General features: G+C 47.3%; 1 protein-coding gene across 2 annotated transcripts; it reads right to left on the reverse strand.

The window, feature by feature from the left end:
• Positions 1-4,161: 4,161 nt before the first annotated feature.
• Positions 4,162-25,080, reverse strand: NCOA5 (nuclear receptor coactivator 5). Of its 2 annotated transcripts, XM_068911988.1 has the most exons (10): positions 24,928-25,074; positions 21,812-21,998; positions 21,160-21,267; positions 16,984-17,050; positions 12,947-13,342; positions 12,570-12,685; positions 12,212-12,338; positions 9,703-9,902; positions 7,310-7,633; positions 4,162-6,883 (listed from the first exon to the last, which is right to left on the reverse strand). In XM_068911988.1, exons 2-10 carry the CDS (start codon positions 21,972-21,974, stop codon positions 6,216-6,218), a joined length of 2,169 nt encoding a protein of 722 aa, XP_068768089.1. In that variant the 5' UTR covers positions 21,975-21,998; positions 24,928-25,074; the 3' UTR covers positions 4,162-6,215. The 2 variants fall into 2 exon arrangements, with proteins under 2 accessions (XP_068768089.1, XP_068768090.1); XM_068911989.1 differs by lacking the exons at positions 21,160-21,267; positions 21,812-21,998 and having other exon boundaries at positions 4,859-6,883; positions 24,928-25,080.
• Between the last annotated feature and the right edge of the window lie 1,706 nt (positions 25,081-26,786).

Below are 26,786 nucleotides of genomic sequence, written 5' to 3' on the forward strand. Positions count from 1 at the left end.
GCCCAGTGCTGCCGCGCTGCCCGGCTGCGGCAGGGCTGCACCCGCCAGGAGCCAAGCGCCGCTCCCCGTGCGGGCCGGGGACCGGCCTCGCTCTGCCCGCCTGGACGCCTTTGTGCCCTCCTGCTGCCCCACGCTTGTGTCCTGCCTCCCGCGGAGGTGCTGGGAGAAGAGAGAGGCCACCAGCATGCTTTCCTCGCCGGATGCTCCTCTCCCCACCTCGGCAGCGCCCGTCGGCCAGGGAGGGCCCGGACCGTGCTCGCCGGGACGCCGCCACGCCGGTTTGGAGGGGCAGAGGGTGGGGGCAGCCGGCGGGGGCCGGGATGCCCACGCGGGCACGTTGGCTGGCTGGGGTGGGTGGGGAGCACGCCTTGTCCCCCTCCCCGTCGACTCCGGGTCGCACCCCCTGCCCCATGCAAACCGCCCCGTGCGCCCCCTGCCCTCCCCGCGCCGCGCTGCGGGGCACCGGGGGCTCCCCGGCCCCGGCCGGTCCTCGCCCCCACTGCGCTCCCCTCGTCCCCGCTGCTTCCCTGCTGACCCCAGCCCAGGCGCTCGTGGCCGCTGCCGTGGGGCTGCTCGGACAGGCCGGAGGCGTGAGCAGGTTGAACATATGCAAAGTCCCTTTGACCGGTCTGGCAGGACCCCAGGGCGGGGGCAGCTGTGGGGGGGGCTCGCCCCCAGCCTCGCGTGCCCCGGCGCTCGCAGCCGTGCATCCCGCTCCCCGCAGTGCCGCGCGGGCAGAGCCGAGCCCCTCACTGCCCCGGCTCGCGGAGCCCAGGCGGCGCAGGGACCGGCCGGCCAGCGCGGCAGCAGGCAGCCTGCGCACGCGGGCCGCGGAGGGGACGGTGCGGGATGCCCGCCAAGCACGTCCTGCCTTTGGCAGCAGCTGCAGAGTCCTCCCCCTGCCCTCCCCCCCCCCCCCAGCATCTCTCACGTTAGAGAAACTGAGGCGCTTTTAACAAATGTGAATGGTTCTAGGAACCACGCAGGAAGCGGTGCTGAGGGCAGCCAGGGTACCGCAACGGCACCCTGCCCCGGCCCCCGTGTACATAGTGTACATAATACAGTATGTGTATTTTTAAAGTGATCATATTTATGTTAATAGAACCAGATGAAGTCTATATATAGAGATCTATATCTATACTGAGAGATGCAGGGCTTTGCTAGCACCAGGCGGTGGGGACGGAGAGGTGACGGCGGCCCCTCCGCGCGCCGGGCGCCCGTCCGTCGGCACTCGGGCGCTCCGGAGCGGTGGCGAGGGCTGCAGCCTTCCCCAGCCACCCATAGCCCTGGGGAAGGGCCAGATTGCCGGTTCATTCTCTTCTCAATTTAGCGTCTTAAGAGTTTTCAGGGAAAAGAAGTTACAGACTTTTCTGAACTTGTTTCACAGCAGATTTGAGCTTCCACTCAAAGTGCAGCCTGCTAAGAGTTGCCCTCTCCTGGCAGCGCTGGCTCCTGTGCGCCAGCCTGGCCCGAAGCGGCAGCGGTTTGTCCCTGCAGTGTCTGTCGCAGCAAAGCTGACCAGGCAGAGCTCATCCCCCTACTCGCTCCTCCTGCTCCCTTTCCTGACCGCTTCCTGAGGCCGCTTCTTGCCCCCGAAGGCCTCGCACGAGCCCCCAGCTGGCACAGAGGGAGCGGGTGCTGGTGCATCCCCGTGGGGAACCTGGCAGCAGCTGGCACCTGCTCCGGCAGCCCTTGCTGGGCTGCTTTGCTGAGAGAGGGGTTCAGCATCCAGGCCCCTGCTCACCCACCCTTCTGCAAGCTCAGGTCATTCGCAGCCCTCTGCTCCTGCCTCTGCGCAGGACAACGCCGTTCCCCACGCTCACTGCTGCACTCCTCCACGCTTCCAGTGACCACCAAAGCTGTATGGGGCTGCTTGGGTAAAAGGTAGTAAGTTTTTTTTTTTTTTGGGGGGGGGGGTGATTTTTTGCTTTAAGATACTACTTGGACGCACCCCAAGATCAAAACCAAGCCTCCGCTGCACCTCTGTGCCTGCTTATACCTTGCTCCCATGTTTCCATCGCTCCCAAAGTGCCTCCCCTCTGTCCAGCAGCAGCCCTAACCAGAGCAAGGCTTTCCGCCATGGAAGCTCAGCTGTCTCCAGGGATGCGTCAGCCTGTACCACAGACTTTGGCATGGGAGACAGTCGCAAGGGACTGGTTGCTTTCTGCCAGGGAGCTTAGCGTTAACAGGAGGTGAATGTCAAGATGAGCTGAGAGTTTCAGCACAGGCATTCTGGGCTGATTAATGGAGCAGATGGACAGAGCAGCGCTCTCTGGTCATGCCTCAGCCACTTAGAAGATGTTAAAAGAGCAGGCAGGCATCTGCAAGTGAAAAGTCCTTTGGCTTTGGGCAAAGGCAGCCCCACAGGAGCCAGGATTTGCCCGTATCCAGCTGCTCTGCCCCTTGCAGCTGGTCCTACCCCACCATCCCCCCCCCCCAACACACACACGCTCATACACTGTTTGCAGTCTCCCAAAATTATTTGTGAAGCACTGCTGAAGGAACGGGGGAGGCATGCACACTAAACTGCCCACTCATCTCATGTGCTGGCAGTGCATTTGTTTGGCCTAGAACACCTGCCAACTGCTCTGCCTCTTCGAGAGATGCCATTCACTCCCTGCAGTCAGCCTTTAATTACAACTTGGTTATTGCCTTGCTGTTCCTCTGATCCTGCAGCTGTGAAAGGCTGCCCTTTAGGCAGCAAGCCTGAGAGCCTCTTCTCCCCTGCTGCAAGGAGCAGCTCAGCACTGAGAGCTTGACTGCAGAAGCAGGTTACCCAACGCAGCAGCAGCAGCCTCTGCTGGGACAGCATCCATCCTAGCCAGTGTCAGAGCAAGGCAAAAAAGCTCTTCCTTTAATGACATGTACAGGTTACCCCAGGGGACAAAACCATCTACCTAGCAGCGGTGAGACATCAGGCCAGAGGCCTCTGCTGATAGGTTTGCTTCACCAATTCCCCAGCATCAGCAAGACAGCTCCCATTCCTCCTCAGCACTGCTTCTACCTCCCACTGTTAAGCAGCACCCCCCCCCCTTCCTCCTCCTCCAGCAGGAGCAGGAGTACAGCTTGAGGCACAGACAGGGCTGCCCCAACACCCCTGCCAGGCAAATCTGGCTGTGGCAAGAAGGGTGCTGGCTTCCACACCAAGTTCTCAATTGCCTTTGGTCTGAAGAGGGCCAGTTTTAGCAGACAGCACTGCATGTTAGTTTACAAACCCAGCCCTGCCCCTGCACGTTTGGCCTCTGTGAGTGTTCGGTTTCCCTGTGGAGCACCCTTCTGCTGTTCCACCTCGGTAAAGGCAGTGTCCTCCTGTGGTAGAAACGCAAGTTCCTTTTCAGCACAGGCGCAGACATGTTAAGGTTTTTGTTTCAGACAGGAAGGTCTTGACCCCCAAAGTTTGTTTTCCAGGCAGAGCTGCTGCCAGGAGCAAAACTGAGTAGAAATTATCTGCCACGAAGGTGGAATAGCAGCATGACCCTGCACCAGTCAGAATAGCCTCAACCACGTTTGGTGAGCACACTAGCACTGGGCAGGCAATCACGTACACCCCAGTACCTATCAGGCGAGAAGCTGAAAAGGGAGCTGCTCTGTTCCTCCTTTCAACTGGACAGTTACAGGCCTCCACGCTGAGCAATAGCAGGCTCCATTTCCAGTCCAGCCACTATGGGGTACAGGCAACAAACTACAGCATTGCACTTACAGGAGACACAGGCAGAGTCCAGACTGGGTCAGTGTTGTTCAGTGGCTGGAACTAGAGGAAGGACTAGATACTGTGTAAGGCGTATGAGCTGCACTAGAAGAGTCAAGACCCTCCTCTGTGTAGCAGGACTAATAACTAGCAGAAAGACCAACAGGTCTGAAATTTGCTGGTTACAACACTTTCTGTGCTACATGTGCAATATATTTGTTATGAATGTTATCACAAAGTCAATTCATTCACTAATCTTTTAATCACTGTAGCTAGATGTTCTACGTCCATTCAAGTGACTTTTATTCGAGTGCAATATTTCAATAGACATGTAGTGACCTAGTATGCTTTGTGTTTTAGAGAATCTGTGTGCAGAGCAATGCAATTAAGTTTAAAACCTTGTAAATAAAACAGGTTGCAAACCAAAAAAAAAAAAAAAAGAGTATTAAGCTTGCATTTAATTTGTGTGAGTGTTTCAGTATTGTGCATTAGGCCGCCTCAATACAGATCCTGTGTTCTCTGTGCAGGTATTAATGGAGGAGTGGCTCCTCAGTTGTTGAATGCTCCCTGTTAATGCTTTATTGCTTTAACTGTATTAATTTTTTTAGACTCCTGTCTGCACAAAATGCAATAAATGATTTTATTACACCCTTCACTATTTGCATGGGGAGTTTTGACTTCTTTCTAGGGTCTCCATAACCTTTTTTCACTTGGCTGGTATTTCCATAACAAGGAGCAAGCAATGACCGGGAGCAGCAGATTGCAGAGGAGGTGACGCATCAAGAACGGAACAGCTACTCCTAAGTGCCACAGTTGCCATGTGTAAGCTAAATTTCTGACCACCCCAGAAAAGATGCTTTACCTGTCTGCAGTAGTGCAGCTTCCTGCAAGGGCACATGGGCTGCTCTGCTTGACGCTGTCTGAATTGTCTTAATTCACTGCGGGAGAATAAATATCTATGAAGTGCTTTAAAACTAAAGGAATATAAACTGGGACAGACTACAATATCCTTACAGCTGGGCACAGTAAAATTTGCATGCTTTCCCCTTAGCATCCAGCACCAGGCAGCATCTGAAGCAGCTTACCTGGAAGAAGAGAATAACGGCAAATGCAACGGAACAATGCATTCCAGTAGTACTCAAGCTGTTAAGTGTCAAAAACACAACAAAACATTTTTCCTGCCTTTTTATTAAAAAGTAATGTCCTCTTGTTAACAGCACAGAGAAAAAAATGCTACAACACAAACCACCTGGGACAAAAAAAGTCTTTGCTCCATGAACTTTGCTTTTTTAGCTTCTTTCAATCCTCTGCAGGAAGCCTACAGACTGTAAGAAAGGCTGTGCAAAGGAGGACCACATAGAGATGCTTTGTCTTCTGGTATCAAAGTATGTCACTAGTTAAAAATATGGTGAAGGATCTGCCTGAATTTCCACTCACCTCTTCGCTGCAGCTACCAAAGCGTTGAAAAAAACGTATAAAACCATGCTATTGCATCTTGGCACTGCCTCTCACACCTTAGATGGACAGAACATCAATCAAACAGCGAGATGAAGTTTCAGAGGACAGACATTCACCACCTTGTAACCGGCTGCTGCTATTTCTGAGAGAGAGCCAAGAGCACATCAGTGTGGCTGTGGCTGGGCTGTAGGGTGACAATAGCCAACTGCCCCAAAGCAGTATCGTAAGAAAAGGAAAATTATACACCAGATTTAATAAACTGATCTTAAATTTGACTACTTGAGTGCCGGAAAATTGACAGAATATTTGAAATCTCTGCCTTGGCTTGGAAGTTCTCATGTTTCAGATATACCACAGTGCTCAGACCAAAGTTGCCAATTTCCATAAGTTGGGCCAGGTAAGGACTGTGTGTTTGCCTCACTCTGCCAGGGAACGACAGTCCTAGCTACGGAAGGATCAAACTGCACTGTACTTGTTTACTGAGTGGTAGTCAGGCATGCGCTTCATGAGTTCAGCTGCTAGAGCTACCACTGTACTTTTCTTTTAAATTGGCTTATGGGCCATTAAAAAAAAAAATTGAAAATCAAAGAAAAATAGTGCCTGCTTCAAAAGGGTGCGTCTCCAAGAAGGCCCAGTCAGGGTACCGCTCTGCTCAGTCCCGTGTCTCATTTTCTGAAAACCCATAACTGTAGTAAGACCATTCAGTGAGATCAGTCTGCACTGCAATGTGAAGACGCACCAGCTACTGGGAGAGAGGGAAATGCAGGAGGACTGTCCTTGCAGCAACTTGCGGCTTGGACAAAACAATCGATTACCCACAGCAGCTCTCAGCATATCCTGTCACTGAGAAAACAGAGCACAGTTCTCCAGACGTTGCTAACCAGACCAAGGTGAGGAAGAGCAGCGCTAGCAACACTCAGCAGCGATGCCACTGGGAGTAAACTCTCGCCAAAGTGGAGAGGACATGCATATCCAGGGGCATTTGTCCTGTGTCAAGAACAGGAGATTCTTTAAACAGCTATAAGTATGGAATGGCAAAGGGAAGGGGAAAGGGCTTAACGGGTCAGCTTTAATAGTGTCGCTGGTAGGAACCCATAGGTTGCTGGGCTGAGGACCCTGCTCGCCCCTGGGCCACTGTTTGGCTCACTAGGTGGGAGAGTGCAGGACCACTCTGGATAAGGGTGTCCAACGCTTTCTGTACACTAGGGTTGTCAAAGTTGATACCAGAAGATACTGGCCTTTGAGTAGGTACGTTGCCAGGAGCAGGCAGGCGATTTTGGTGCTGACCGTAGAGTGACTGAGCTGGTGGAGGAGCTCCAGGTCTTGGACCTGCATTCCTTGAAGGGCCTTGGAGAGCTGGAAGCTGTGTGCTTGGAGTCTGCAATCTCTGCTGAGCTTGGTTTAAGTTTGCAGCACCTATCTGTGCTGACCGGGCCTGACTGCTGGCCATGTTAGCAAAGTTCTGATTCGGAGTGCCACCTGATGTACCTGCAGAAGCTGCAGAACTGCTATTTGCTACAGCAGCTGCTGCTGCTGCTGCTGCTGCTGCTGCCCCACTGTTGAAGAGACTGAGGATTTTTGCCTGAAGCTCCTGCTGAGGATTAGCAGAGGATACCGGAACAGAAGGAGCAGAGACCAGAGGCTGTGAACCCTGATGAGCCTGGGAGCTTGGAAGGCTGGACTGACTGCCCAGGGATGATCCTGAAGGTGCCCCCAAAGACTGCCTTGACATGGGTGCTGGGAAAGAAAGGGAAGAGGGTTAAAGCTCTGCAAATGCCTTTGAAGAGACACCTAAAGGAACCAAATAAGATACCTACCGAAGACACAAGTGTCAGTGACTACCCACGCTCTGAACAGGAGAGCTGCACAGCTCTGGGGATCCCAAACCAATTAACCAAATTGTTGCCCTTTATGCAGCAGCCAAACCAGTTAGAGCAGCTCTATCGTTTCCCTGAGAAAATCCAGTATGAAAGTTGCGTCACATGAAAGATAAGAGCAGTCTCAGGACTCCTGAGGATACATCTAGCTCAGTAAGATAAGGCACCGTGTGAGAAAGTTACGGCACCAGTACTCCCCTGTAACCCCATCGCTGTGTTCCTGTCTCAGTCCAGACTGCCCACAGACCATATGACTAATAATGCTGTCTAGGGCTGAGAAACTTACCCTGCAGAGAATCAGTGCTTCCCCTAAGTAACCTTTCCTTCCGGTCTCTCAAGTAATTAATTACTTTATCAGTCTCCTCAGCAGTTAGATAGCGATTGTCTGCCAGCAGGTTCAAGAGAGTCTGAATCCCCGGAGGATGACCTCCTCTGACACCCTCCTCCATGGGGGGTGGGCGCTCTCGTTCTTGTAGAACAGCTTCATCTGCCATCTTGGCAGCCTGTCTGGCTATTTCCTCACGCTCCTTCTCCCGTGATTCTGTCTTGTAGCGCTCATAATTCCTTGCCACCAGCACCATGGCATCAGCTTGGGGCATGTTGCGGTGTTCTGCACAAGGAAAAGAAACGCTTTAAGTAAACCAAAGTGACATTAACAGGAGATCCTTTGCCTCACTCACACCAGCACATCTCATTCAACAGACAGGTACCTCTTTGGAATCACAAGCATAGACTTAGAAATCTCCCTAGGCACACAGTAAAAACACAGTTCCACTTTGTAACGGCTTCAAAAGCGAACAGAAGGCTCAAGACTATCACCCAACAAGTCCATCCTCTGTTTCTTTCACAGTTGAGGGCTCCGAGAAGACATCATACAAGCCTAACAAATGCTTTGCTTGCCTCTCCTCCAGTTAAAAGAGAGAGCAGCTCCCTCTACCTCGCTCACAAATTCTCCTTGCTTCCACTAAGAGACTGTTCCAGCTGTTCTATTGCTAAATTCTTGGACAGGTCCAAAACTTGCCCTACAAAGGATGCTAAGGCTTCTCAGGACAGAGTAAAAAGTGATGTAAATCTTTTTTTTTTTTTTTTTGGTCCTGTACTGTCAAAGCCTAAATATAGTGTGGGTGTGCGCAGAAGATGGGGAGGAAAGAAGAAGTGGCTGAATTTCACAGTGCTCATTCTGTTCATTCTCTGGAGGAAACAAGAAGCAATAAATTTAAAGTTCCTTTATGATAAAACAAATAATGTTTAATTCCAACTTTTTTTTTTTTTTGCAGCTATGTTTTAAAAGTTTTTGGGGCCATTATTTCCACCTCACAAAGCACACATGCAAATAGTCCCTAGAACACAGACTTAAGCAGGGGAATTATAAAAGGACTTTATCTTCCAAAAAGGGCCCAAAGCTCTGGGCACTTCTGAAGCCTACAGATCAACAAATCCTGCCACCCCTTTTCCTCATGACAGGAAATTGAGGTTCATTTTACTATTATGCTTTACACAAGTTGTGACAGAGCTCCCTAAAACCAGCATGCATGGAAAGATAGCCACATGCCATTCAACTACAGCATATTCAATTTCTATGAAGAGCTGTGCATGAGTTAATGACTGGGCTTCTAATGAGATCTGATATAATGTTAGCTCCAGTGAAGGAGAAGGGAAGTCTGTTTTTTTGTTGTTGTTGTTTTTTTTAAAGTAAAGGTGTTGAGAGTCAAAAACAAGGGCAGTAGAAAGCCCAATGGCAATGTGGTTGGGCTGTATTTCTGCAGGAAATGGAGAGACCCCTCCCATCACGTCTGCATCACATGTTAAAAGAAACTGGACTTCTTCAGCCGGTAAGCAGCCAAAAGGAGCGAAGCTGCATTCAGAAGTTAGCTCTCCCAGGTAAAACTGACAAAACATTACTTGAGAAAACAGTAAGGGAGAAATAACCTTTGAAAGTTCAACTGCAGTCAACAACCCACGTCTGTAAACGGAACATGAATGGGCCAACGATCAGAGCGAGAGGCTGGCTTTCCAAAGCCACATTCTGTTAAGATGTTTGTTAAAACCTACTCTCAAGCTCCTAACAACCAAGTCACACCCTGAGAAGGAAAATGATATGACAAGTGCAAACGGCGCTAAAGAAGGGGAGCACATATACCCAATCACTTTTTAGCTGTATCTTTTTACTGTTTCCGGTTTCACAGTCAGATCTTTACCTCGACAGAATAAGCTATCCCTATTTTTTTCCCTTAAATCGCATTTGGTTATAAAATCTGTCCTGTGATTTGTCACATTCCAAGCGCTCTGTCTTTGAGAGCAACAAGTGATAAACAAAGGCTGGACTGGTATTACTCAGAAGTCTAACAAAGCAGTTCAATCATTTCTAGAGATACAGTTCATGACCTGCCCTAAGATGCAAGGGCTGGTGATGGTAGGTGCTAAAAAAAAAACAGCTGAGATTTTCTCTTGGCAGTAATTAAACAGTCCTTTTGGCAAGAGACCATAAATTATTAAGGAAACTTGTAATTAATACTATTCACATTTATGACACAGCGTCAATTCATTAATAACCAGTTATGTCTCAGCAAGGATGAACTTCATCCTGTGTGATTCTGCTTGAAAGAAAATGCTCTAGAGCAGCACTTTGAGAAGTTCAAAGCGACCACATAGCTGCACAGCCCATTGAGACCTCAGTACCTTGTGGGGTGCCAAACATGATGTTAACAGTGCAAGAGCGGTGAACTTGATGCTGCTGGGTGATGACAATGGCAAAAGGAGACCCTCCTCTGCTCACATCGTCCAAGGCTTGTGTCAGTGACATCTCTGTGTTGAGGAAGATCAGGTCCACTACCATGCCCAGGTCCCGCACTTTCCGCCCCACCGACTCTGCGTACTCCCTACCACAAAGCAAAGCCAGCAGAGTTCAGCACGTCAGTACATACAGAAACAGAAACCCTGGCACATTCATTCTCTCCATCTCAGATGCACTTTTCTAACAGCTTCATAAAGTTTAACTGAGGGGTAGTATTAAACCAATCTCATTAGAATAATATGAAAGCTCATACCCTACCCTTATTTTGGTGTGAATCAGTCCTTTCAGCTTTACTGAAATAGGCTACAGACCAGTCTCAGCTTAGCTAAGAAACAGTGTCTGAAAAGAGATTTACACTATTATAAATTTGCTTAAATATAAATGCATTTAAATTGAACTCAAATTAAGTGAGATTAGTTATGCTGGCAGAAATCTAACGGGCATACAACAGAGGAACTAACTTCCATAGGTTGGTTACTTGTGCTACGTTCAGTATCCTAACTGCTCAAGTGTACCTTATCTCAATTCACTGCAGCACAGGCCAACTTCTGGACTTGAAGGTTAATTTTCAGAGAGTAAGTACCGATACACACGCACTTCAGTTCTAAATACATTTGTTCTCCTAGTTGCTTTTTGCTCTTTCCCTGTATAAACATAGCATTCATTAATCAGTTTTTCCTGTATCTACTGTCCTGCAGACTTCCTAAACACAAACCATAGCTCAGATGGCCCAGCTTACAGTTTTCAAATCTTTTGTTAGGTTATAGAGCTCAGTACCAGAACTGCAGTATGAACTGCGTATGCATTTTGACAAATTTATGCTATGTGCATTCTCAGCTTTTTGAAGAGGTTCAATTTATCATCTTTGAATGCAAACCTTTCAAGAGTCGCTATTCCCGACACATACTGGTGACGAAATTGTTTTTCCCCTCCTCCCCAACACTGTCACTTCAAGGGCTTTTAAGTTACACTGATGATACACCAAAGTCATCCAGGAATCACCTCTCAATAGTTCTACAGTAGGTGACACCAGTGCTTAAAAATCCAAGATTTGTCAACATGCTCCAACTCTTAAGGTCTGGGGCTGTTACAGACCAAAAGGATCTGTAGGACCTCTGTACCGATCCCTCTGTACAAAATACTGCACAAAATTCTCCTTGTATACAATAATTTGGGCTCTATTAAAATATCTTCCAAAGACTTGTAGTCACCAAGAGATAAAGAATCTAACATTGCATTTAAAAATCTGTTCCAATAGGTAATCAGCTCCATTAAAAGCAAACCATAAAAATTTATTTTTAATTTCTCTTTGTTGCCAGCACTCATTTCCTGTTCTGTCTCCTACAACCAGATCAGGCAAGTGCCAACTATCCCTTTCTGCCTCACCAATATGGCAATGTTAAATTCAACTCTTGATCTTTTTTCAGAAGGGCTAAAGAGATAGAGCTTTAAGTCTGCCCTTGGTGAACATTTTCTTCAGACCTCAAACTAGATTTAGGATCATCCACATCTTTGCTACTCTTCAATATATATATTTTTAAAGATATAGATACCAGACTGGTGTTATCACCATGGCACTCCTCTCTTTGTACCATGCACAGGCATATCTCCCTGCTCCCAACACGTTGTCTACTCTCCGAATCAAAGACACATTAGCATTTTTGCAACAGCAAGTCCATGTGACTCCTAAAAATCTTTTAAATCATTACACTCCAAGAGAAATATGCCCTTTCTATAGGCATGGCCTGCACTGTTGTTTCTAGAGAAATGACTTTGCGTTTAGCTGCAATAAATAAAATGCATTTTGTTTGAATGGGGACACCTTAACAAGAGTTCACATTGCCCCATGAGAGTCCTCGTTATTTACCACATACTTTTGGTATCATTCATGACTGTTTTGAGAAATGTTTTCATATTTCTTGTGCGTTGTATAAGTAACGGCATTGAATGATACCTGACTTAGTAACCAGTCTGAAAGGAGATCTGAAAGGCATACCCCCATGACTCCACACTAGCAACTGCTTTGCACTATGTTTTGACGAGCACATATAAACAAGGTGCGTGTCATTCAATCCATGAATAACAAGCACAGGCCACTGTAACCTGTTGTGACAGTGAGCTCATATGAACAGTAGGCACACAAGTTTTCAGGAGATGGTGTGGTGGTAGGCGAGAAGAGGAAAACAAAAGTAAAGCACAAGATACAAAGGTATTTTTCCATCCCACAATAAACATTCCTAGAACAGCAACAGGAGCATCAGCTTTCTCAGGGTCCTAAAACCGCTTTCCTCAAAGGCAGCTAGCTGCAAGGCAAACAGCCCCAGAGCAGAAGTAAATTTAATTCTACTATCTTCTACTACCCAATAATAAACATGGTCACAACTATTTTCTTACTTAGTCTGCTTATTCACCACTATCACAGAACAATCTACAGGTCTCTCTGCATCGAAACGTCTCTTGATTTCCTCGTAGTATTGACGGTAGAGCTCCTCTCGACGTCGCTCCTCGCGCTTCAGACGGTCTGAAAGCAAACGACAGAAACGGACAGAACAAATAACATCCTTTGGGTCTGCCTGGAGCAATTAGCTGTATGTGGCCAGTCTTTCTGAAAATCTCAGAACAACCCAGTGCCACAGAACTGAATGCACTGTAGACATGTTTGCAATCCCCAGCACTGAAGGAATCTCCTGTATCTTTCCAGAGGGAGAATGTGAATCTGCCCATTAAAACGTTAACTCCTGAAGGCACTAACCTTCTGAATTCACTGGTGCTCTATCAAAATGCTCTTTGTAACGGTCATAGTAAGAGTCATCCTTCCTCCGATAGTAGTCTTCAAGGCGAAGATAACGGTCGTATGCTTCATCTCGTCTGCAACAAACATTTACAGAAGAAGCAAGAGTCCCCATACATCAATGTGATCTTCCGCAATAACTTTTGACGATGCGTAGCACGCAGGCCTTCCTCAAGTTTAATTACTGAAGCATCCCCATGACACAAAGCAGGTACCCAACTGTCCCCAACTAGAGCCATTACCTTCTCCTAAAAGCATGATACCACTCAAATCAGCAAAAACATGGAGGCAGGAACTCCAAAAAATCGTATTGCCAAATACAATCCCGTGTAGATTACCTGTACAAAGGGTCCCGAGGATCTCTCACGTCCCGCGGATCCCTGACATCACGTGGATCTCTCATATCTCGTGGATTCCTCACATCCCGCGGATCCCTGTATCGATCATACAGTGGCTCCCGTGGGTCACGAAGATCTCTAACGTCACGAGGGTCCCGCAAGTCTCTTGGATCCCTGATATCCCGGGGGTCTCGAAGATCTCGGGGGTCTCGCAGATCCCGGGGGTCCCTGTGCTCTCTGACATCCCGCATATCTCTAGCTCGAATATCTCGAGCATCTCTGGAATCTCGTCCATTTCTGCCATCTCTGCTGTCTCTTGGGTCTCTTCGTGGGCTTCCCCGAAGAGGGGAGCGATCGCGTCTAGCATCTCGGCCATCCCCATAGGCATACTGCTCTCTGAGAAAAACACCAGGGAAATTCTATTAGACCACATGAATATCGTTACTGTTAGCTCTCTTACCTGAGGTGCCAGTGACCCTTCTCTCAGCCGCTGAATCCTCCCTCCTATCCCACAACAGCCAGAATTGCCCAAAAAAAAAAGTCTTTGTCAAAGTACCCTGGAGAAGCTTCTTAATTCAAATGTTTATCATAATCAAACAAGTCCCAGAAAGCTCTGTACTGGAGCATCACTAAAAACATAGGACACCTGTGGAAGAAGCGAACAGGCACTTAAGAAACCGTCCAAAATTGTTCCAAGGCCTCCAGCCTCCAAAGGCAGCAACAGATCACCTATCAGACATGTTTTTGTGCATTCTTTGAGAGAATTCAAGGTGCTGTAGCCTAACACGAGTATGGCATAGCTAGCAGCGTTCAAGGGACTCATTAAATTCACTACTCGATGACAGCAGAATACCTGAAATAATTTGTTATCGGCATGTGACTAAAGAGCTTGTTGCAATCCAAGAAACAGTTGGTTCCATGTTAATTTTGTTTTTGTACTGTTAGCAGAGAGCAATGGTAGCTAATGACGTGTCCTGACTTTGAAGGGACGGTTCCTGCAGAAAGTCAGTCTTATTGTTATGACGCCCCACATTAAGACGGTATGAAACCCAACCAGCACTGTATCACCATCAGCAGGATTATCTGTCAAATCTGAATGATCCATCTCATTCAGACTTTGTACTGCACCGTCTTCAGAGGCAAGGGAGAGTGAGATTCCATTCTTCATCTTTTCCAAAAGGTAGATTTTTTTTCCAGGTAGTATTTTGTTTCCAGAGAAAACATAACTTCCACTCTAGTTTAAGTCGAATGTACAAAAAAAAAAAAAACACCACACCCTTGTGAAGAAACTACCGAGTTTCACAGCTTAGAACATTTGTTCCCCAGGATACTGACAAGTATTGAAAACAAGTTTTTTAAAAATTTTATTTCCAAAATGTGACAGACTTCTAATGTCCTCTAGCTGACACTAATCTAGTTTCTGAAAGCATACAGAATATAGGTTTGCGTTCACTTAGTAGCCACTTGGAGACAACAGCAGCAAGTCATCTGCTCAAATTTAAATATTAGGTAGAGCAAAGAGTAAATTAGAAGGACGTGCAGAGTCTCTGCATGAATTTTGGCAGCTCAGATACCCCCTTGTCCTGGGGGGATACACAGGATTGCTGGCATTCTCTATTTTTATGTCAGACAAAACACATCTTGGAACAAACTACAGCGTTGCCACCAAGAGCATATATAGCCTTCTCCTGTAAAAGAAGCACTGTAATTGCACACAAATTTGCTTCAAGTGTGAACTGCTTTTGTATCTCAGGCACACAAATCAGTCTTGTGTTTCTGCCTGTGATCTGTATTGTAACCACACGCCATGTGCGATACACGTTGTCTCCCCCTGCCCCCCCAACTTAAAGTGAATGATAGCAGAAGCTCAGGAGAAACTTTAATCAGCTGTGATTAATACTCAGTATCCGATCTTCCTATAGCTGTAAGATTACATAGCACAACAGCCAGATGCAGCATGATTGTTTTGCATATGACATTTATTCCTTTTTTTTTTGCCATAACAGGCCATATTCATTATCTGCAATGACAGAAAGATCCAGAATGAACAACACATTGAGTCTTGCAACAGAACTACAGACATGGTATTAGGTACCTCTGCTCTGGCAATTTGCACCACTGCCCTGCTGTCTGCAGAGATATAGCAGCGTTAAGGCACAACAGCCTTCTGTTCCTGTGTCTCCATCACCAGGGCCCAACTCCTGCAGTGTCAGCACCGCTGCCTGCATCTGCTGTGTTGCTTGGGAATCAATACCGCTGGCGCAGCACCATCACCTGGGCCTGCTGTGTGGCTTGGGACTCAGCACCCTGGTATCAGCAGCTGTGGCTCACATGCCTGCAGTATGATCCCGCATCCAACGTCCATTGCCTGCGCACCTGCAGCGTTGCCCAGGACTCAAATGCCCAGGACCTCATTATTGGTGCTTGAGCCTGTGGTGCTGGCTGGGACCCAGAGCCCCGACATCAAACCGCCATTGTATCTGCAGCACCAGTCACAGCTGAATGACTGTGGGAGCTGCACCTACTCCTTCAGCACCTGTGACAGTGGTCCAGTCCACAGCCCAATGCCCATAGCATCAGTGCCCACAGCTCACACACCTGCAGTGCTCCTTAGGGCCCAACACCTGCGGCCCACAGCATGAGCTTCTGCTGCTTGCAAACACGCAGCATCAAACAGGTCCCAATGCCTGTGGCATCAGTGCCTGCCGCTTTCTTTCTGCACTGCGGTCCATGGCCCAACACCTGTGGCACAGGTGCCTACCACTCACAACTGCAGTGCTGTCCAATGGCTACAGCATTAGGCAACTGCAGCGCCACTCAGGCCCAAGAAGGGGCATCAGCGTCTGCTGCTTGTGTACTTGCAGTGTTCTTGAGGGGCTCCGCCAGCAAGAGCAGCGTATCTGACACTGCCCAGGCCCAATGCTTGCAGCATTATGCCAGCTACTCTCGAGTTTGCAGTTAATCTGGGCTCGTAACCATTTGCAATTTGAACCCCAGCTGTGTGCTGGAAGCATTTCCAGGGCTTGATGTGCATTCTTTGCAAATGCATTTGGCCCTATGCAAGATAAGTGCAGCATATACAAGAGATCTAGCTGCAGGTCTTGGCAGCTATTCCTTCCATTTGTGGTGATAGATGTCTTGCTAGCTGCACATATTTTTCTCCAGTTTTCGATCATTTCATGAGCCAAATTAATACAGCATACCAGACTTGGTTACCCTTAAGTTCAACATGTAATACTCCTTTTTGTGTGCAGAGTTTTATGGTATAAGCCTAAAAGATGCATGCCTTATGCCAAAGGCAACCACAGCATGTCTTCTTGCACTCCCTCATATGCTATGGAAAAGAAACGGAAATCTTCTTCCTGTGGCAGGAGAATCCATGTCTTCTCCACCCGCTTGTGACTTCACACATACAGGATGTGCAGGAGTTGAACACACTGTACCTACTGAAGCGTGGGGAACAGGAGAAGCAGGCAGATTCACATCACGCTCATCATAACTGCACAGTAGGAGACTGGTTCCATATATTGGCAATGCAAGTGCACATGTACAGTGCAATGCAGAGACATTTACTCTGTCCTGTGTTTTGCTCACACACTCCTTTTCCGGTCTCATTTCAACACAGGAAGCTTTCAACATCAAGATGCAAAATCCTGAAGTCCTCTGCAGCACAGCACAGAGAATGCTACAGCCCCTTGGCATTCCCTATAGGTGCCTTGGCCTCTCTGGTATTTGAGAATCAGGAGCAAACATTGAGTTTATTCTTCCTTACAGGTCTCTTAACCTGTGCTGCAGAACATAACACTTAGTTGTAGTAACAGCAACAAACACAAGGTTTCCCTTGTGCCTCCTGAGGCGTTAGAGACAGCAAGGCCCTTAAAGGTGGAGCTGCAATGTCCTGATTGTTTCACTTGAGTATCTCCATTTGACTGGGGAGGTGGTGATAGGGAAGAGACAGACATTTAGCATTGACAAGTGGGCTCATGCCCTAAAAGGCTGACCTTCCTAGTATAACTCACTGCTTCCAGGTACTTTACCTTCGTGCCGGACTGGACCTTGATGAAGCCTTATTCATATTTCTTCTTTCCGCTGCTTTATTAATATCTGTAAAGAATAATCAACCCATCTGTTCAATGCTATGGAACAAAAAAGAGATAATCAGCACAATTCAAATGAAAGCAACTTAAGTTCTGCGACATCCAGATGGTGCAAGAAAATCCATTCAGCAGAGAGACATTGTCACTTTGACCATTTTTATTAAGTTTAGATAGTACAATTTTCATGGATTTCTGACTTCAAAATAGGGTGAACGGCTTGGGTGAAACTTTAGCCCCTTATGTTCAGGCCTACATCCAGACTCTTCATTCCATAAGAGAATCTCTTTCTTCTGCAGTCTATGAGCGAGCAGAATGCAACTCATGGACTCTAGGAGAAAAAGCAGAGTCTGAACACCTTTGCAAGTGGAAGTTGTTGGCCAGCACAATCTTAAAATTCACAGCCAGTCCTGTTCAATGAAGCATGCTGCTACCCTTGTCAAAAAGAATCGAAGGGTTCTCAAATGGTACGTTCAAATGCCTTCCAACGGACTGTTGGAACAAATTGCACAACCTCCGCCTCTGAGAAAAATGGATCCAAGGAACCCGAAGCAAGAGCTCCTTATGAAGTCAACATGGTGCATTCAAAACACCACTGTCAATATGATGCAAACAGATGCAACAGATTAGAAATTTGAAAACGGGTTGGCTTCCGAGTATCTCCATGAAAAACACCTTAAAGGTGAAACATAAGAACGTAAAGGAAAGCTGAAGAAACAGTCTTGTCCTCAACCAGAAAATAAGAAGTTGCCCAAAACTAATAAGGCCAGCAGTGCCCCGTTTTGAAATAACAAGATCTTCTCTAACAGCTGACTGAAGACAGAATAGTGTACTTGAGTGGGGGCAAGAACAAACAGAAATGATTTGACATTTTACTCTGAGCCCTTTAAGAAAAAAAAAGAAGAGACAAAAACTCATAAACACAAACCTAGGTCCTATCTGCTCTTTTAGAATCTATCAATAGTTAAAAGCACTTATTATTTACATTAGATACTTTCAAAGCTCTTCAAGTGAATAAACATGGTATACTGAATCTGCTTACAGACCTTGTAGTCTTAATATCTTCCATAACTTCCCAAACGATCCTTGGTTACTTTCAAGATTAAAATTAGAATTAAGGGATTAGTTCTCCAATCTTTGTTCTTGTTGTAAATCAAGAAATAGTGTTTCTTTTCATTAAGAGAGAGAGGCAAGTGTAACGTGAACTACGAATTAGCATGATAACATTCACAGGACTATAAAAAACTCTCTCTCCAGGATTAAAAAGGTTGCATTGTCCACCATCAAATTAAAATTGATGGACATTTACTGTCTACATAGCTTTTCTCAAAGATATGAAAACACTTATATATGGAAGCATTAGAGTGTAACGCAAAACTGGAGTTACTCTCCCAAAGTCTTTGACCTTTGTGTTATTTACAATTATATTTAACACTAACTGCATACCTGAAGTAATTGTACTCCTTGCATTTAATTTTTAGTGGAGATTTTTCTTCTTCCCCCTTAAAGTCAAATTTTCTCTTTAAGCAAGACACTATCTGCTTCCTTGGTTATAAGATTTTTTTTAAGACACCATTGCAGAAACCTAGATTATGATTTCTTTTAAGCATTCACTATCATACATTTCTTTCAAGATTAAAAAACAACTGCATTTAAATCTGAACAAAATATTTTACTGAAAGAAAAAAACACCTTTCACAGGGATTCTTTTCTTGTGCAAAATGAACAGATTTAATAATATTTTATTTAATGCCAACAGCATTTACAGATTAAATATTTGAACACTGACAAAACAACTGAGAAAAAAATGAAAGTCTATCTTGTAGGATTTTGAGATGATAGGGCCACTGTAATCATACAGTGTAACCTTTTTAATAATAAGTGACAAGACTTTCTTGAATCACATTCCTATCAAGTCCAACAGTTGTGCTGAACTAGAGCTCATCTTTTAGCAAAGCATTCAATTCTGATTTAAGAATCGCCAAGACACAGAATCCACCAAAGCTCCAATAAATTGTTCCAAATGTAAGTTATTTCACTGTTAAAGAAAACTATTTATTTCCATTTAAGGACTTGTCATACCTATGCCTACTAGCTTAAAACTCAGTTTTATTTCCATGTCTGTATTTAACATACAGATCACATTACCTCTTATCCTAAGGCTTTCACTAGGGCTTGTTCTTCAGTTCGTTAACCTTCCAATTTTCCTGATGCTTCTCAGGTTTAGCATTATCCTTTCTGAACTACGCATACCAGAACCAAGCACAGTATTCCAGCAGTAAAAACCCATAGATACTATAACCTCTTAGTAACAAATTTTTTTTTTTTTTGGTTCAGCTAAGGATCATAAAAGCAGTATACTGGCTTCCTGGATTTAAGTAATTATTACCTACCAATAGCTCCTTTCATGAGCTATTTTCTAGGACAAAGTCCTCCACACTAAGCACACTCTGCACTCTATTTCCCTAGATGCAGAACTTCATATTTGGCTTTACTGAAAGCTCAGTTTTGTTTGCATCCAGCTTAGGAAGAGACCCAGGTCATTTCACTATCAGTGACTCAACATACGTTATTCCATTCTCTTTTCTAAAGCTTGAATGTTGGTTTTTTTTTTCCGTTCCAAGTCACTTATAAAAATACTGCACAGCCAGGAACCAGTCCTTCTAGAATATCACTCAAAACACTGATTAATTCCATCTACATTACATTGAGGCTCATTTTAAAACCACTTAACACTATGTTGCTTGTAATTGTTTTAGTTTCTTAATCATATTGAGTATCTTGCAGAATTCTACATCGACACTGATACTTTAATCCATAAAACTTGTAGCATCATAAGAATAAACTAGTTTGACAAGATTTATTTTGACTGACGTTAATTGCATTCCCTTCTTATTGAGTGTCAGATAAAAGAATCCATTATGTTATCAAGGACTGATGTCAGGCTGACAGGCTATAGTCCGCTCAGTCCATTTACACTGCTTTACTGGCACAACTGCAGTATTTTTCCAGGTCCTTGGAAACTCCCTCATTTTCCAAGGCTTATGGAAAAACAACATTAATAGCCTAGAGAGGTCTTCATATAGCTGAACCTCATAGATGTGAGTTAAATCTAATATTTTGGAAAGGTCTAGTTTCGGTAGCTGCTGTTTTCTTCCTTTCTCAGTTTTCTACTGAAATGGAAGCTATATGAAAAAACATTCTGCCTCTTTAAAAAGAGAGAGCAGACACATTAACTGAGGACCAGGTGGTCTTCTCCACTAAGAAGTTAACGTGCAATTATTTAGAAGCGATAATACATTTGAGATAGCTGTAGTTTTTCCTATTTAAGCTTATTGTCTTATGACGCTGCCCATAATTTCTTCTTGTCTCTTTCTACCCTCCTTGTCCATTTGCCATCATTTCCTTCTTCAGGTTTATACTTGTTACTACACATAAACCTTCCCCCAACTTATTATTTACTGCGCCTTTTATTCCCTTCTAAGTCAAACTGTTACCGTAGGCTTACTTTGGGGCTAAATTTTTCGTTATGTTTAACGGATTACTCTTAAATAGATTCCTAGCCATTCATTTCTGTTTAAGTCTGCTCCCAGCAAATTTAGCAAGATTTTCATCTTTATGAGAAGAGACCTTTTAAAGCACCTAGTATTTGTAGTGTTACTCAGAAATTAATTTCACATGTGCAAAAAATCTAAGTTAAGATCATGTATCTAACAAACCCCTAAGTTCTTAGACCAGTTCCTCTGAACCTGTCAAGAGGAAGCCCAGTATTAATCTACAAGTGTTTTTAAAATAAGTGCATGAAGTTTCAGTGAATACTTTGTAGGGTTTATGTCGAACAATTTCTTACATAGGTTTATAGATGTATTAAAGTACTAATACATTAAAATAAATTGAGAGAAAGACCAAGGTAGCAAGAGAAAACAATGCAGATGGATCACACAGCACTTAGAGCAAATAACTCAGAAGGAAAATGCATTCCTAGTAAAAGTGATTTTAGAATAATGCTAGGCAGGTTTCATACAATGATCTTTCCAGAGAGCTTATAAACAAAAGCACTCTTTTTCTACCAGAACACATGCTAGGGTCAGTAGGAGAGCATGGATCAGTTTTCCTTACCTAATCTATACCCTTTAAAAAGGCGACCCTTCTCACCGTCCAGAGCGGCCTGGACGTCTTCTAGACGTTCATACTGGACGAACCCATAGCCATGGAACATGCTGAGGGCTGGAAAAATTAACAGCAGGGCAAGACCAGTTACAACTAAGGGACAGTACTATTCCACCCAGGTCATTATATAATCCCATTAGATGGACCACACAAAGGGGCATTATGCAGAAACATCTACTCAAGTTCCTCGGGAAAACCAAATCTACCGAGATCAAAGTGTAGAGTTTAAGGGATTTGAACTACCAGACAATATGACAAAACAGATCAACTTTCTTCTGACAGAACAGTGACCAAAGAAGTCTGTGAAGTGACCAAAATTTGGCTAAGAGACTATGAAATCACTTGATAGCATAGATTTGCTTGGTATAACACCACAGCTCAACCCCAAAAGACAGCTCATATATACATTAGGTTTCAGCTGTACTGAAGGGATTATGTTCTCAGAGAAAAGGCAATTAAAGAAAGTTATCTTTAAAAGGTCACTTTTTAAGGAAAATATTAGTCATTCCTCTCAACACCACCAATTAGTGTTTGACAAGCATGAATGTTATACTTCTGACTGAACTCCCAGTCACAAAAAGGCATAAGATAAAATACTAACCCCTTATTTTGCCATATTTTGAAAATATCTCTTCCATTTCTTCACGAGTCATGTGGTCTGTGGGCAAATTGCCGACAAAAAGTCTTCTCTCTAAATCCTGTGGATTGGTGCTGTTAGTGAAGTCGCTCTGTTTGATGCTATTGCTCTTGCGTCCTCGAGCCATTTTGCTTTCGTTCCAAATCCAACTCTTCGCAAAAAAGAAAAATGGCCATGCATATCATTTCAATCCATGACATTAAAATTAAACTGGAACAAGATTAAACTTAACAGCTTTGCAGACTAGAAGCCAACTGGGTCTGCTTGACGCAAGCTTCACTCCAGCGGAATCTTTATACAAGGGATACAGAAATCTGGCAAAAATGGATACTGCACCATTTTGGTTCAGCTTTTCTGTATTGTCAAAAGGCAGTAAGCCTATTCTATTTTGAAGATATGTTTTAATGATTCAGCGCCAAACTGAAATACAAATAAAACTTGTTTTCTACTGAAAAGTTTGAATTAAGATTTAATACATCCATTACTGACATATCTATTCCCTCAGTTCACTGGTAAGAAGTGTTGACACTTATGTAATATTTTAATAAGCAGAAAGGAAACTCATCTTGACAGCACATAATGGGACCCAAAATATTTCAGTATAGGCTTTGAATGAGATAAAAAAGCAGGTTTTAAAGGCTCTTAAGTGACCATACTTGGATCACTTCACCAAACCTGACGTCTTAGCTTTACAGTAACAGAAAACACAATTTCTCATTCACACCAATACTAAACAACATATCTTTGTGCCCATCAAGATGTCAACTCCTACTGAAGTCGGGTCCACAGCTGGGAATTTAGCCACAACCACATAAATGCAGTATTGTTAACTCATTCCACTAGTACTATGAAGTTTAATTTTGTTAACCTATATTATTGCAGACAAAGCTGGAGCAATCAGCAACACTCACTGCACACACCTACCGAAATAGTCTCAGCTAAGATACTCAGGATTCATACTTTCTGCTTTAAAAGCCACTATAGCATAAAACTTAGAAAGAGGAAAAAAACACTGAAACTTGCAAGCCAAACTTGCAAGACTGAAAGCTATTTAATAAAATAAGGTTGTCATCCTTTCCAAACATTCATCTACAGGAGTGCAGGGTTGAGACTGTCTGTTTATAGGGATGGAAGTAACCTGAAAAAAAGCTCATGAGGTTAAATCGAGCACATCAACAAAACTTTCTACTGTTAATCATGAGGTACTCTATAACCAGCACACTCCCTAACAATAAACTAAGTTGACTACTATTTAAAAGTAGCTTCTAAACAAGCATGTCAAACTTCTTAAATTATAAGACAATTTTACAGTGCTAATTAGCATGAGAAATAAATCTACTCCAGGATTTGAGACTAAGATCCATCAACTCTACATTCATATCACTTTTCTCCTTCTTTTAGGAAGCCCTGTGGAAAAGCAGGGGAGAGAACACCTCCCAGTCTAATTGTCTTCTTAAAAGTGAACGGAGTTGCTAAAACAGGGCGGTGGTTAAAACAAACAAACAGTTCTTATACCATAGTTGTGTCAACATCTTCCTGCAAGGCCAGTTTGTTCTCCCCTGTCATCTTTACTTTCCCCATCAGAAGTTTCAAATCTTGACCCCTTTTTCTTTACAGGGGCACTACAGCGTTTTCTTCTATTCTGCTGTTGCAGCTTAAGTTCTCATCAGTTGAGGGGAGAACAGCCTTCATATAATAAGTTAGAAGAGACCTCTGGAGGTCATCTAGTCCAACTCACACTCTAAGCCAGACCAACTTCTAAGTTAGATCCAGCTGCTCAGGACCTTGCCCAGCTGAGCTCAGAACATTTTCAAGAACAGAGATTCCACAGCCACTGTGAGCACCTCATCATAAAACATCACCCGTGTTTGCAATCTTGAGATACCATATCTACCCTAAGCACCCATCAGCAAAATGTGCAATACCTGTGGGCAGGACATTTTAATTCAGTGTCAAAAACAGTAAAAGACTCTTATCTTTTTCTTCTGGGGTGGCAATGAGAAGGGGTCGCTGGCAGAAGAGAGGGTAAGAACTTTCTATATGAGGAAAAATTGGAATATTTTCCAACTTGCTGGTGGCTTAGAAAATAAAGCAACAAATCCCAAACACTAATCCACAGCGAATTAGTAGAGGGCTTTCACCTAGAAGTATCTACTGCTACTCACCATTTCCCACCCAGTGGAACAAGTGGTTAAGGGTCATTTAATAATCATGAGAGCAGAAGTGAATGCCATCCCAGCTTTAGGCATGCTACACCAGGGAAGTTAATAATGTCACTACTAAGTCTCTTTCTAAGACTTTAATCAAAGAAGCTGAACACATAGCTAGATAGTTTAAAGACAATGATACTCCAGTGCACAAAGGGACCATCAGACCCGGCAGGTTACCACAGAAGAACAGCTACCGTTAGCTCACCTGCCAGTAAATTCCCCACAAGTTAATTAACATCATGTCTCTCTCTCTAAAACTGTAAATTTAAAAACAAAGTTTTATTTCACTAGTAGCGCTACAACTTCAGAACGCGAGACACAGTTGAAGCGGGACACCGAAACCGATTTGGCGCAACGGAAACATCATGCGCAAGTCTGTGAGAAGTTCCTGGGCAATGCCAAAAAAAGAGAGAGAGGAAAAAACACACCCAAAGCAAAAGAACAAAAAGAACAAAAACACAACGCAGGCACCAAACGCAGCGGAGAGCGAGTTTCACCTCCGCCCCGGGCCGCGGCTCACGGTGCAGCCCGGCCAGGCAGGGCGGCTCTCCCGGTGCGCGACCGGGGCAGGGGCGGGAGCCGGGCCGGACCGGGCCGCGGCGCCTCCGGCACGGCCGCAGCGCAGCGCAGCGCAGCGCAGCCGCCGCCCCCGCGGCGCCCCGGCCTCGCCCGGCGCGGCGCGGCCCGGCCGCCCGCGCTGCCTTCAGGCCCGGGCCCGGGCCGAGGCGAGACCCGCCGCGCCCCGCGGCGGCGGCGCCGAGAAGGACGCAGACGCTCCGCGAGGTTTGCTGTGGTACGTCTTTATTCGAGCACGCCGCGCCCCTCATAAAGCCGCGCCCGCCGCGGGGCCCCGCACCGCCGCGCACTTACCGCCGCGCCGGGCCCGCGCCGCCGCCCGCCGCCGCCCGCCGCCGCCCGCCAGGACAAAGGCGCCAACCGCCGCTGCCGCACGGCGCTGTCGCAACGAACGGGCGGAAACGCCGCCGGAAGGGCGCCGCCCCGCGCTTTACGGCGCGGCGCGCTGGCGGGCGGCCGCCCCGGCTCCCGGCGTGCCCCGCGGCCGCCGCGAGGCGTGACGGGAGTCGTAGTCCCGCGGCCGGCGGGGCCGGCAGCCGCCAGGCGGCGCCGCGGGAGCCCCGGCGGCTTCGGGCGGGGCGCTGCGCCCGCCCCGCCCCGCCCGCCCCCGGCCCGCCCCCGCCCCCGGCCCGCCCGCCCCTGGCCGGCCCCGCCCCTGGCCGGCCCCGCCCCGCCCGCCCCTGGCCGTCCCCGCCCCGCCCGCCCGGCCCCGGTCCCGGCCCCGGCCCCGCCCCGCCCCGCCCGCCCGCCCCCGCCCGCCCCCGGCCCCGGCTCCGGCCCCGCCGCCCGGAGCCCGGAGCGTCCCCTGCCCTCGGCTGCCGGCCGGCGGGGCCGCCGGGCGGGGGGTCTCCCCGCCGGGCCCTGCTGGCCGCGCCGGTGGCGCCGGGCTGCCCGCGGGAGCGAGGGCCCGGGGCTGCGGGGACTTCCCGGGCCGCTCCCTGCCGGCCGGCCCAGAAATCCCCGGCCGCCGCCGCCCTGCGCCCTCCTCGCTCCCCTGGGACCGCTCGGGCTTTCGAGCCCGTCAGTTTTGGGAAACGACGGCGGCGCGGGGAATCCGGGGCGCGCGGGAGCGGCGGGAGGCCGTGGGGCTGCCCTCGCCGCCCCGGCCCCGGCCCCGGTGTGGGGCCGTCGCCCCCGGCAGCCAGGCTCGGGCGCGGCTGTGCCGCCCGGCGAGGAGCCGGCGCCGGGCAGCGCGAGCGGTCGGACCAGGGCCGGACTGGCACGGGGCGACCGCGGGCCGGGCAGCTGTGTTGCTGCGGGGCTGCTGTGTGGGGCGTGACGGTCACAGTGTGGCCCTGGGGCAGGACGTGGCGGTGGGATGGGACACGGCCATGGGGGGGGATGTGGTGGTGGGATGGGACATGACTGCAGCGTAGCCATGGGATGGGAGCTGGCGGTGGGACGGGATGTGGCCACAGTGTACCTGTGGGATGGGACGTGGCAGTGGGACTGGATGTGGCCATGGGATGGGACATGGTGGTGTGATGGGACATGGCAGTGGGACAGGACATGGCGGTGTAATGGGTCATGGCCATGGGATGGGACATGGCGGTGTGATGGGTCATGGCCATGGGATGGGACATGGCCAGAGCATAGCTGTGGGACAGGACGCGGCAGTGGGACGGGACGTGGTGGTGTGATGGGACATGGCTGCAGCGAGGCGGTGGGACGGGACGTGGTGGTGTGATGGGACGTGGCCGCAGCATGGAGGTAGCATGGGACATGGCTGTGGGATGGGACATGGCTGCAGCACAGCTGCAGGGAGGCTCCGTGTGACTGCGTGTGGGGCACGGAGGGATTCAGAGAAAGCCCGTTTCCTGCCTGGCCACTCACCATGAACTGGAAACAGGAACTCTGGGAAATTCTCCAAAGCAAGGAAATGAGTCTGGAAGTTCCCTGGGGATTGCTCTGGGGAATCCTCGGCAGGGCAGACCCTGCGGCAGCACCCGGCCCCACAGCACTGCTGCCCCTTCCATGTTCGGGGCTGACGTATTTCTGGGGACTCCGTGCGGATGCCGGCCCTGTGGGGAGGGATGGGGGCCACCGTCCTGAATTACCCTTGGGAAACTGAAGTGAAACCTTGAACTTCTGCCTCCAGAATAAGTTAGCAGGGCCAGCACAAACACTTTCCTCCGCGTGGCCCACCGGTGAGT

This window comes from Struthio camelus, chromosome 18 (genome assembly GCF_040807025.1).
Source record: "Struthio camelus isolate bStrCam1 chromosome 18, bStrCam1.hap1, whole genome shotgun sequence".
NCBI lineage: Eukaryota > Metazoa > Chordata > Aves > Struthioniformes > Struthionidae > Struthio > Struthio camelus.

What these genes read in the sequence shown, in the direction of transcription:
- NCOA5 (XM_068911988.1), bottom strand. Translation starts at nt 21,974, where the DNA reads ATGGCTCGAGGACGCAAGAGCAATAGCATCAAACAGAGCGACTTCACT. An exon ending in AGCACCAGTGAATTCAGAAG is followed by an intron (nt 12,339 to 12,569) that starts GTTAGTGCCTTC and finishes GTTTGCTTTCAG; the next exon opens with ACCGTCTGAAGCGCGAGGAG. An exon ending in GTGGTGAATAAGCAGACTAA is followed by an intron (nt 9,903 to 12,211) that starts GTAAGAAAATAG and finishes GCTTTGTGGTAG; the next exon opens with GGAGTACGCAGAGTCGGTGG.